Source organism: Bombina bombina, chromosome 11 (genome assembly GCF_027579735.1).
Source record: "Bombina bombina isolate aBomBom1 chromosome 11, aBomBom1.pri, whole genome shotgun sequence".
In the NCBI taxonomy this organism is placed as follows: Eukaryota; Metazoa; Chordata; class Amphibia; order Anura; family Bombinatoridae; genus Bombina; species Bombina bombina.
In genome coordinates, this window is record NC_069509.1 from 66,510,144 (window position 1) to 66,523,203 (window position 13,060).

The 13,060-nt window shown below is 40.9% G+C and overlaps 1 protein-coding gene across 1 annotated transcript in view; it reads left to right on the top strand.

Moving 5' to 3' along the window:
* Positions 1 to 8,749, top strand: part of C1QTNF8 (C1q and TNF related 8) — a 138,573-nt gene extending 129,824 nt beyond the window's left edge. The window contains exon 3 of the mRNA XM_053694449.1: positions 8,048 to 8,749. Coding sequence (XP_053550424.1) covers positions 8,048 to 8,595 — 548 coding nt within the window. The 3' untranslated portion in view covers positions 8,596 to 8,749. The remainder of the gene's footprint in view (positions 1 to 8,047) is intronic.
* Positions 8,750 to 13,060: the final 4,311 nt, after the last annotated feature.

Consider the following 13,060-nt stretch of genomic DNA (forward strand, 5'->3'; position numbering starts at 1 on the left):
TAAAATAACAAAGCACCCCAAAATAAAAAAATGCCCTACCCTATTCTAAAATACAAATAGAAAAGCTCTTTTACCTTACCAGCCCTTAAAAGGGCCTTTAGCGGGGCATGCCCCAAAGAATTCTGCTCTTTTGCCTGTAAAAAAAAACATACAATACCCTCCCCCAACATTACAACCCACCACCCACATACCCCTAATCTAACCCAAACCCCCCTTAAATAAACCTAACACTAAGCCCCTGAAGATCTTCCTACCTTGTCTTCACCACGCCGGGTATCACCGATCCGTCCAGAGGAGGCTCCGAAGTCTTCATCCAAGCCCAAGCAGGGGCTGAAGAGGTCCATCATCGGGCTGAAGAGATCCATCATCCGGCTGAAGAGGTCCATCATCTGGCTGAAGAGATCCATCATCCGGCTGAAGAGGTCTATCATCCGGCTGAAGAGGTCCATCATCGGGCTGAAGAGATCAATCATCCGGCTGAAGAGGTCCATCATCCGGCTGAAGAGGTCCATCATCGTGCTGAAGAGATCCATCATCCGGCTGAAGAGGTCCATCATCGGGCTGAAGTCTTCTATCAAGCGGCATCTTCAATCTTCTTTCTTCCGGATCCATCTTCATCCCGCCGACGCGGAACATCCATCCTGGCCGACGACTTCCCGACGAATGATGGTTCCTTTAAATGACGTCATCCAAGATGGCGTCCCTTGAATTCCGATTGGCTGATAGGATTCTATTAGCCAATCGGAATTAAGGTAGGAAAATTCTGATTGGCTAATGGAATCAGCCAATCAGATTCAAGTTCAATCCGATTGGCTGATCCAATCAGCCAATCAGATTGAGCTCACATTCTATTGGCTGATCAGAACAGCCAATAGAATGCAAGCTCAATCTGATTGGCTGATTCCTACCTTAATTCCAAAGATTGAAGATGCCACTTGATAGAAGACTTCAGCCGGATGATGGATCTCTTCAGCCCGATGATGGACCTCTTCAGCCGGATGATGGATCTCTTCAGCCCGATGATGGACCTCTTCAGCCCGATGATGGACCTCTTCAGCCCGATGATGGACCTCTTCAGCCGGATGATGGATCTCTTCAGCCCCCGCTTGGGCTTGGATGAAGACTTCGGAGCTTCCTATGGACGGATCGGTGATACCCGGCGTGGTGAAGACAAGGTAAGGAGATCTTCAGGGGCTTAGTGTTAGGTTTATTTAAGGGGGGTTTGGGTTAGATTAGGGGTATGTGGGTGGTTTAATTGTAACTTAGGTTAGTATTTATTTTACAGGTAATTTTGTAATTATTTGAACTAGGTAGCTATTAAATAGTTATTAACTATTTAATAGCTATTGTACCTGGTTAAAATAAATACAAAGTTGCCTGTAAAATAAATATTAATCCTAAAATAGCTACAATATAATTATAATTTATATTGTAGCTATATTAGGGTTTATTTTACAGGTAAGTATTTAGCTTTAAATAGGAATAATTTATTTAATAAGAGTTAATTTATTTCATTAGATAAAAATTATATTTAACTTAGGGGGGTGTTAGGGTTAGAGTTAGACTTAGCTTTAGGGGTTAATAAATTTAATAGAGTAGCGGTGAGGTCCGGTCGGCAGATTAGGTGTTAATACTTGAAGTTAGGTGTCGGTGATGTTAGGGAGGGCAGATTAGGGGTTAATACTATTTATTATAGGGTTATTGAGGCAGGAGTGAGGCGGATTAGGGGTTAATAACTTTATTATAGTAGCGGTGAGGTCCGGTCGGCAGATTAGGGGTTAATAAGTGTAGGTAGGTGGCGGCGACATTGGGGGCGGCAGATTAGGGGTTAATAAATATAATTTAGGGGTCAGCGGTGTTAGGGGCAGCAGATTAAGGGTACATAGGGATAACGTAGGTGGCGGCGGTGTACGGAGCGGCAGATAAGGGGTTAAAAAAATATGCAGGGGTCAGCGATAGCGGGGGCGGCAGATTAGGGGTTAATAAGTGTAAGGTTAGGGGTGTTTAGACTCGGGGTACATGTTAGGGTGTTAGGTGCAGACTTAGGAAGTGTTTCCCCATAGGAAACAATGGGGCTGCATTAGGAGCTGAACGCTGCTTTTTTGCAGGTGTTAGTTTTTTTTTCAGCTCAAACGGCCCCATTGTTTCCTATGGGGGAATCGTGCATGAGCACGTTTTTTAAGCTGGCCGCGTCCGTAAGCAACGCTGGTATTTAGAGTTGCAGTGGCGGTAAATATGCTCTACGCTCCCTTTTTGGAGCCTAACGCAGCCCTTCTGTGAACTCTAAATACCAGCGGTATTTAAAAGGTGCGGGGAAAAAAAAGCACGCGTAGCTAACGCACCCCTTTGGCCGCAGAACTCTAAATCTAGCGGTTTATATTCTTTCCTGAAAAGCATATCTAGATGGGCTCAGTAGCTTCTGATTGGTGGTTGCACATAGATGCCTCATGTGATTGGCTCACCAATGTGCATTGCTAATTCTTTAACAAAGGATATCTAAAGATTGCAGCAAATTAGATAATAGAAGTAAATTAGAAAGTTGTTTAAAATTGTATTCTCTATCTGAATCATGAAAGAAAAATTTTGGGTTTAATTGCCCTTTAAAGTCACATTTTGTGCATTTTGAAACAAAACATGTTTATCAATAAGCGCTATACAAGCATTAGGAATTAAAGGGACATTAAACCCAAAATATTTATTTCATTATTCAGAAAGAGAAGAACATTTTTAAAAAGTTTCCAATTTACTTCTATTATCAAATATGCTTCCTTCTCATGATATTCTTTGTTGAAGAGATACCTAGGTAGGTAGTGTGCACGTGCCTGAAGCACTGCATGACAGGAAATAGTGCTGCCATCTAGTGCTCCTGCTAATTTCTAACATTGTTACAAAACTGCTGCTATATACAGGGAGTGCAGAATTATTAGGCAAATGAGTATTTTGACCACATCATCCTCTTTATGCATGTTGTCTTACTCCAAGCTGTATAGGCTCGAAAGCCTACTACCAATTAAGCATATTAGGTGATGTGCATCTCTGTAATGAGAAGGGGTGTGGTCTAATGACATCAACACCCTATATCAGGTGTGCATAATTATTAGGCAACTTCCTTTCCTTTGGCAAAATGGGTCAAAAGAAGGACTTGACATGCTCAGAAAAGTCAAAAATAGTGAGATATCTTGCAGAGGGATGCAGCACTCTTAAAATTGCAAAGCTTCTGAAGCGTGATCATCGAACAATCAAGCGTTTCATTCAAAATAGTCAACAGGGTCGCAAGAAGCGTGTGGAAAAACCAAGGCGCAAAATAACTGCCCATGAACTGAGAAAAGTCAAGCGTGCAGCTGCCAAGATGCCACTTGCCACCAGTTTGGCCATATTTCAGAGCTGCAACATCACTGGAGTGCCCAAAAGCACAAGGTGTGCAATACTCAGAGACATGGCCAAGGTAAGAAAGGCTGAAAGACGACCACCACTGAACAAGACACACAAGCTGAAACGTCAAGACTGGGCCAAGAAATATCTCAAGACTGATTTTTCTAAGGTTTTATGGACTGATGAAATGAGAGTGAGTCTTGATGGGCCAGATGGATGGGCCCGTGGCTGGATTGGTAAAGGGCAGAGAGCTCCAGTCCGACTCAGACGCCAGCAAGGTGGAGGTGGAGTACTGGTTTGGGCTGGTATCATCAAAGATGAGCTTGTGGGGCCTTTTCGGGTTGAGGATGGAGTCAAGCTCAACTCCCAGTCCTACTGCCAGTTTCTGGAAGACACCTTTTTCAAGCAGTGGTACAGGAAGAAGTCTGCATCCTTCAAGAAAAGCATGATTTTCATGCAGGACAATGCTCCATCACACGCGTCCAAGTACTCCACAGCGTGGCTGGCAAGAAAGGGTATAAAAGAAGAAAATCTAATGACATGGCCTCCTTGTTCACCTGATCTGAACCCCATTGAGAACCTGTGGTCCATCATCAAATGTGAGATTTACAAGGAGGGAAAACAGTACACCTCTCTGAAGAGTGTCTGGGAGGCTGTGGTTGCTGCTGCACGCAATGTTGATGGTGAACAGATCAAAACACTGACAGAATCCATGGATGGCAGGCTTTTGAGTGTCCTTGCAAAGAAAGGTGGCTATATTGGTCACTGATTTGTTTTTGTTTTGTTTTTGAATGTCAGAAATGTATATTTGTGAATGTTGAGATGTTATATTGGTTTCACTGGTAAAAATAAATACTTGAAATGGGTATATATTTGTTTTTTGTTAAGTTGCCTAATAATTATGCACAGTAATAGTCACCTGCACACACAGATATCCCCCTAAAATAGCTATAACTAAAAACAAACTAAAAACTACTTCCAAAACTATTCAGCTTTGATATTAATGAATTTTTTGGGTTCATTGAGAACATGGTTGTTGTTCAATAATAAAATTAATCCTCAAAAATACAACTTGCCTAATAATTCTGCACTCTCTGTAGTGCTGCAGACATGTGCACACTTCTGATCTTACATCCTTGCTTTTCAACAAAGGATAACAAGAAAACTTGATAACAGAAGGAAATTGGAAAGTTGGTTAAAATAGTATGCTCTTTCTGAATCATGAAAGAAAATTTGTATGTCTCTTTAAGATAACAGAGAATATGTAATATTTAGATAAACTAGATTTCTCTGTCTTCTGTCTGCATCAAATGAGGGCTGCATTATTTATGGGGTAGATACTTTCATATTCAAACTTCTATGGGATTGATCTCAATTCTTTAGAAAAACGTATTAAATGAGTTATCTAAAAAAATCCCCATAGACATTAAAGGGACACTAAACCTAAAATTTTTCTTTCATAATTCAGGTAAAAAAATACAATTTTAAACAAATTCCAATTTACTTCTATTATCTAATTTGCTTCATTCTTTAGATATCCTTTGTTGAAGAAATAGCAATGCATATGGGTGAGCCAATCACACAAGACATCTATGTGCAGCCACCAATCAGCAGCTACTGAGCATATCTAGATATGCTTTTCAGCAAAGGATATAAAGCGAATGAAGCAAATTAGATAATAGAAGTAAATTAGAAAGGTGTTTAAAATTGCATGCTCTTTCTAAATCATGAAAGAAAAAAAATTGGGTTTCATGTCCCTTTAATGGCTATTTTCTGTAGAAGAACATTGGATAAAACTTTTCTAAAGGATTCTGATCGAGCGCTATTAGTTTTACTTTTTTCTAAGAGATAAGAGTATTAGTACAAAAATAAGCTAAAGCAATTCATTTTTGCACTATGTCAATATAATATAGGAGCTCACTTGTATACCTACTCAGATTAAACCCATATATATTTTGTTAACAAGAGAACCAGTGTTACTACAGTGACTGCCTGACTGTAATGCACTCAAGAGTACCAAGATTAGAAAGAAGGGTTTCTTCTTTTCCACATAAGCTCTTTTGGGATTATTAGTATAATTTGGGTCCCTTCTCAAAAATACATTTTTTTAGCTGAATAATCAATGTGATCAATGATACCACAATAACCTGCTATGTATACTGGTGCCTTTATTTGAAATGGGGGCTTGTCAGCTTTCACACATGAGATCTGAGGTTTTATGATGAGCGGTTATAGGCCCCTGGAGACCAACACCAAAGTATAAGACTACATTTTTAATTGTGTCCTTATTTACAGAAAGAGAAACACTCAACTAGGAGCAAACAACAGCTCAGTAGATCTATGGGGAGATACCACCTGGAACAGCTTCTTTTAACCCAATTGTGCTTTTCTCAGAGAACTTTCCTGAGGTATGGCAGTCTGATCCCACATAAATAGGACAATCTAGCCTGAAATAACAGACAATCCTCCACCAGACAATCGTTTCAGCCTTCTGCAACCCTTTTCAGTGAGGTACAGTCATAGCCATCTAAGAACCTTGGGCAGGGAGTCCACCTCTGGTTTCCCCCAACCCTCTTAGGGCATCATAATATACATATTTACAGAAACAGAAGTGCTCAACAAGGAATGAACAACAGTTAGCTTACTGTTTGGCTGGTCACCACCTGAGAGCAGAAGCAGCCTTTAGCTCAATTTCACAGGGACTTTACTGAAGTATATTAATTTGATCTCACCTGCAAAGGATGGTCCAGACCCAAATAACCAGGTAATTCTCCTCTGAATGAGGAACATGGCCAAGGCTGGACAGGGAAATCAGACCAGCCTTGGAAATTTCTGAAGACTGACCCAGTCTCAGCTTTCGCCCCCCCTGGCCTAGCCAAAACCTCCCACACACACATTTGGCAGAGAGACTACATCTGGTTTCTCTTATCACATTTAGGGTGACCCTCAGGGTTATAATATACATATTTACAAAATGAGAAGCACTCAACAAGGAACAAACAACAGTTTGCAAGTGGTAACCCACCAAAGAACAAGCCACAAAGCTTGTTCCTGGTTGAGTGTTTCTGTGTATATTTGCATTATGACCCTGGGTAAATCGCTGCATCTTATTGACAAGGCCCACAAATGGTTGAAACAATCATCTGGGTTTGCCTGGCATTTTGTAACTGGACCATTCTTTTTAGGTGGGCTCAGACGGTTATACTGAAGAAAAGTTCTCCTCTGTGAAAGGCAGGATTGGGCTAAAAGAGGATGCTCCCACAAGGCTACCCACCAAAGAACAAGCTACTGAACCATTGTTCATTTATGGTTGAGTGTACCAAATGGATGTGCACAATGGGCGGGGGGGGGGGAGCAAGGGGGACATTTTCCACCTTGAATTTTCCTCCCCACTTGGAGTACAAACCACAGAAAAAAAGACAATTAAATGTCCTCCTTTTTTCCCTTCTTTTAATCCCCCTTAATGTAGCTCCGTTTTAGAGGAAGAAGTATAGTATTCTCAGAATTATATGGCATTCTGGAATTTATAGTTTACTATTTCAATCTCAGTTTTATGATTCTGCAGTTCTGGTATCGTATTCCCAGTATAAATAAATGAATAAATACAATTATATGCTCCTTCTATTTTCATTTATAAGGAATCTGGATGAAGACGTTCATTTTATTAAACCCCCAAAAAAGAAAAAAAGAAATGTATAAATGTGTATTAAAGTTTAGCAAATAGTGACTCTAAAATGTATATATTATCTTGGAACATTTCCTTTTTTTTGCTTCCCCTTGAAAAATGTTTGTGGATGCCCATGGCGTCCCACCATCCAGTTTCCCATTCTTCTGCAATTTTTACTTATTGGGGCATATTTATCAAAGTCTGGCGGACCTGACCAGGTCCGCCAGACCTCGCTGAATACGGCGAGCAATACGCTCGCCGTATTCAGCATTGCACCAGCAGCTCACAAGAGCTGCTGGTGCAATGCCACCCCCTGCAGACTCGCGGCCAATGGGCCGCCAGCAGGGGGGTGTCAATCAACCCGATCATACTCAATAGGGTTGTATTGTGGCGATGTCTGTCCGCCTGCTCAGAGCAGGCGGACAGGTTATGGAGCAGCAGTCTTTGTGACCGCTACTTCATAACTGCTGTTTCTGGCGAGTCTTCAGACTCGCCAGAAACAGGGGCCATCAAGCTCCATACGGAGATTGATAAATAGAGCCCATTATCTGTAAAGTAAAGTCATGCCACTCCCAATGGCAGCTAGAAAAGCCTATGGTTATTGCAAGCCTCTTCCTTTGTTAAAGTAAAGGTGGTTGTGTTGATTGGATGACATTTACACCATTTTAGAAGTAATTTAGACAATGGCAAATTCTTATCATTCACATTATATGGGCTAAAATTAAAAGCAGACAATTAAAAGTGATACATATACATTTGCCTTTTTAATACATGGCCTCAACAAAATGATTTATAGAGATGATAATTTTGTATATTTACTGTCCTTGTTAATGTTTGTATTTGAGCTCCTATACGCATTTCACTATTTTATTGATTGGATAAACAAGTGCTTGTGGGTGCTGGTTCTGTTTGATGAATGATTATAATCTATGAATGTCTATGAAGCAAAATCCCTTTCTCCTTCCACTTTTATTATAATTATTCATTTACATATACAATATTTTAAAGGTAACAAAGGTGAAATGGGTGAAAACGGACCTCCAGGAATGCCAGGAAGAAATGGGGCAACAGGATTGCAAGGATACCCCGGGATAAAAGGCCAAAAGGGGCAAACAGGTCCACCAGGGAATTCCTACAAGCTTCACTACGCAGCATTTTCTGTTGCCCGTCGAAAATCATTTCACAGCTCTGATTATTTCAATATTGTTATTTTTGACACTGAATTTGTAAACTTATATAAGCACTTTAACATGTTCTCCGGAGCTTTTATCTGCTATGTTCCTGGGGTGTATTTCTTCAACCTGAATGTGCACACCTGGAACCTGAAAGAGACCTACTTACATATCATGAAAAATGATCAGGAAATGGCTATCCTGTACGCCCAGCCCAGTGACCGCAGCATAATGCAGAGTCAAAGCCTCATGCTGGAACTAACAGAGAAGGATGAAGTATGGGTTAGAATGTTTAAGCGAGAACGAGAAAATGCTATCTACAATGATGAATCTGATGTATACATAATCTTCAATGGTTACTTGGTGAAGCCAGCCATGGAATAAAAATGTACAATTCTCTCTGACTAAAGGATACCTGTGACAGTAAAGAAATTCTGCATGTTTACTGCTAAACTGTTGGCATTTAAATCAACAAAACAAAATAATCTAAAAAACATGCATATGAGTGAGCAATAATAAAAGGGATAGTGTATTGTAATATTGTCTCTCCTTTAATGTGTTCCCAATTATCCATTTTACCTGTTGGAGTGTATCAAATTATTTACAAATACCTCCTTTACTTTTATTTTGATGTTTGAAATAGCCACTTTTTTCTGTTGAAAACTCCACCTATACTAAAGATTTCAATACTGCAGTGATGGCCACAGAAAAGATATGTAAACAAAAGGAATCAAAATAAAACAATCGTCAGGTTTGGGGTGGGAGAGAGAGAGAACCTAGAGTTTCTGAATCAGCTTTAAAGGGATATTAAACAGTGGTAAAAAGAAAAATGAATACAAAAAGAAACAGACGGCTAGATTACGAGTTGTGCGTTAGGGTTAAAAAGCAGCGTTAAGAGGTTCTAACGCTGCTTTTTAACACCCGCTGGTATTACGAGTCTTGCAGGTACAGGTGTACCGCTCACTTTTTTGGCCAGACTCGGAAATACTGCAAATCCACTTACGTCAATTGCGTATCCTATATTTTCAATGGGACTTGCATAGCGCCGGTATTACGAGTCTGACCAAAAGTGAGCGGTAGACCCTCTCCTGTCAAGACTGGTACTGCATTTTAAAGTCAGTAGTTAAGAGTTTTACACTACAACGCTGTAGCATAAAACTCTTAACTAAAGTGCTTAAAAGTTCATTAACACCCATAAACTACCTATTAACCCCTAAACCGAGGCCCCCCCACATCGCAAACACTAAAATAATTATTTTAACCCCTAATCTGCCAAACCGGACATCGCCGCCACTCTAATAAATATATTAACCCCTAAACCGCCGCACTCCAGCATTCCAAACACTAGTTAAATATTATTAACCCCTAATCTGCCTGCCCTAACATCGCCGACACCTACCTACATTTATTAACCCCTAATCTGCCGCCCCCAACGTTGCCGCCACTATAATAAAGTTATTAACCCCTAAACCTGTCTAACCCTAAACCTAACACCCCCTAACTGAAATATAATTTTAATAAATCTAAATAAAATTACTATCATTAACTATATTATTCCTATTTAAAACTAAATACTTACCTGTAAAATAAACCCTAAGCTAGCTACAATTTAACTAATAGTTACATTGTATCTAGCTCATGGTTTATTTTTATTTTACAGGCAAGTTTGTATTTATTTTAACTAGGTACAATAGTTATTAAATAGTTATTAACTATTTAATAACTACCTAGCTAAAATAAAGACAAATTTACCTGTAAAATAAAACCTAACCTATGTTACAATTACACCTAACACTACACTATAATTATAATTAATTAAAATGTAAAAAATATTATCTAAAAAAAACCCTCTAAATTACAGAAAATAATAAAATAATTACAAGAATTTTAAACTAATTACACCTACTCTAATCCCCCTAACAAAATAAAAAAGCCCCCCAAAATAAAAAAGCCCTACCCTACACTAAATTACAAATAGCCCTTAAAAAGGGCCTTTTGCGGGGCATTGCCCCAAAGTAATCAGGTCTTTTACCTGTAAAAAAAGTACAATACCCCCCCCCAACATTAAAACCCACCACCCACACACCCAACCCTACTCTAAAACCCACCCAATACCCCCTTAATAAAACCTAACACTAACCCCTTGAAGATCACCCTACCTTGAGAAGTCTTCACCCAACCAGGCCGAAGTCCTCAACAAAGCCGGGTGAAGTGGTCTTCCAGGCAGGCAGAAGTCTTCATCAAAGCCGGGAAGAAGAGGTCCTCCAGACGGGCAGAAGTCTTCATCCAGGCGGCATCTTCTATCTTCATCCATCCGGCGCGGCTCCATCTTCAAGATATCTGACGCGGAGCATCCTCTTCAAACAATGTCCAACTGAAGAATGAAGGTTCCTTTAAAGGACGTCATCCAAGATGGCGTCCCTTCAATTCTTTCAGCCAATCGGAATTGAAGGGACGCCATCTTGGATGACGTCATTTTAAGGAACCTTCATTCTTCAGTTGGACGTCGTTTGAAGAAGATGCTCCACGTCGGATGTCTTGAAGATGGAGACGCTCCGCGCTGGATGGATGAAGATTGAAGATGCTGCCTGGATGAAGACTTCTGCCCGTCTGGAGGACCTCTTCTTCCCGGCTTGGATGAAGACTTCTGCCCGTCTGGAGGACCACTTCGCCCGGCTTCGTTGAGGACTTTGGCCAGGTTGGGTGAAGACTACTCAAGGTAGGTGTCAGGTTAGGTAATGTCCAGAAGAAGACACAAATGCTAGGGCAAACTAAAATAACACCCTTGCACTCTGTGTTTAATCTAGGACGTGACCCCACGACAACTACTATAAAACACGGTACTCACGATATGGAGCAGTGTTGGTCTGGGTCCTCTGGAAAGGGTAAAGTAAATCTTGATTGTTGCAGGTAAAACTTCAGAATAGGTTACCTAAAACAAACAGTCAATAAGGAAGAATTAGGTAACTTGAAATCTGGTACTTTGAGGGTTAAGCTCAGCGTGGTCAATGAAGCAGAGTTTGACAACTTGTAATCTGGCAGTTTGTGGGTTAAGCAATAGAGTAGTCGTATATGCAGAGTTTGGCAACTTGTAATCAGGCAGTTTGAGGGTTAAGCAATAGAGTAGTCGTATATGCAGAGTTTGGCAACTTATAATCAGGCAGTTTGAGGGTTAAGCAATAGAGTAGTCGTATATGCAGAGTTTTGCAACTTGTAATCAGGCAGTTGGAGGGTTAAGCAGTAGAATAGTCTTATATGCAGAGTTTGGCAACTTGTAATCAGGCAGTTTGAGGGTTAAGCAATAGAGTAGTCGTATATGCAGAGTTTGGCAACTTGTATTCAGGCAGTTTGAGGGTTAAGCAGTAGAGTAGTCTTATATGCAGAGTTTGGCAACTTGTAATCAGGCAGTTTGAGGGTTAAGCAATAGAGTAGTCATATATGCAGAGTTTGGCAACTTGTAATCAGGCAGTTTGAGGGTTAAGCAATAGAGTAGGTGTATATGTAGAGTTTGGCAACTTGTAATCAGGCAGTTTGAGGGTTAAGCAGTAGAGTAGTCGATCAGGCAAAGGTTCAGGAACAGGACAATTCAAAGCAAGAGTACTCACGATAGCCACAGGAAAGAAACAAACAATCAGGCACCGGAGGATAGAGAGCCCGGAATAAGAAGCCGGTCCTGACGTCAGCAGAAGGGATGGCTCAGAGAGAGGAAGACGTTACCCGGCAACCAGACACACCGGAAGAGCCGCTGGGACCTCCGGCGGTGAACGTGACAGTGCCCCCTCCTCAAGGACCCCTCCGGGGGACCCGACCAGGCTTGGCAGGCTACTTAATATGAAAAGACTTGACAAGAGCAGGAGCATGTACATGAGAAGCAGGTTCCCAAGATCGTTCCGTGATAGGATAACCTTTTCAATGGACCAGGTAGTACAACCGATCGCCCCATAGCTTGGAATCCAGAATCTGGCTGACTTTCAAACTCTGAAGTACCCTCTACAGAGAGCGGAGGAGGAGGTTTAATCTTGATGGAGTACCGGTTGTAGATAACTGGCTTGAGAAGAGACACATGAAACACAGGATGGATTTTGAGGGTCTTAGGTAAGGTCAGACCATAAGCTGAAGAACAAGCTTTAGAAACAATTCGAAAGGGTCCAATGTATTTGGGACCCAATTTTGTACAGGGTTGTTTTAGACGAATGAATCTGGTGGACAACCATACTCTGTCTCCAGTACGAAGTAAAGGAGCCTTACACCTTCTGCGATCAGCAAATCTTTTGTGCTTTATAGAAGAAGAGAGTAGATTCTGACGTATATGTTGCTAATGGTTACTGAGATTCTTTACGATACGATCTGCTCCAGGAACTTCAGATGAACTAGTAATCATAGGAAAAGTTCTAGGTTCAAAGCCATAGGCTGCGTTAAAGGGTGAGGTCTGTAAGGAGGAATTGAAGCATGAGTTATGAGCTAATTCCACCAAAGGCAATAACTTTTACCAGTTGGAATGGTGATGGTTTACATAATGTCTGAGAAAAGACTCCAAGGACTGGTTTACACGCTCGGTCTGTCCGTTGGACTGAGGATGATGTGCAGTAGAAAGGGAAATGTTGATTCCAAGGTGCTTACAAAAAGGCCTCCAGAATTTCAAAACAAATTGAACACCTCGATCAGACACAATGTCAGAAGGAAATCCATGTAAACGAGAGATATGAAGAAAAAGATCAGAAAGTCTTTGAGCAGAAGGCAATCCAGGAAGAGGAATGAAATGAGCAGACTTGGAGAATCGGTCCACCACTACCCAAATGGTCGTATTTCCAGCAGAAATAGGAAGATCCGTAACAAAGTCCATGGATAT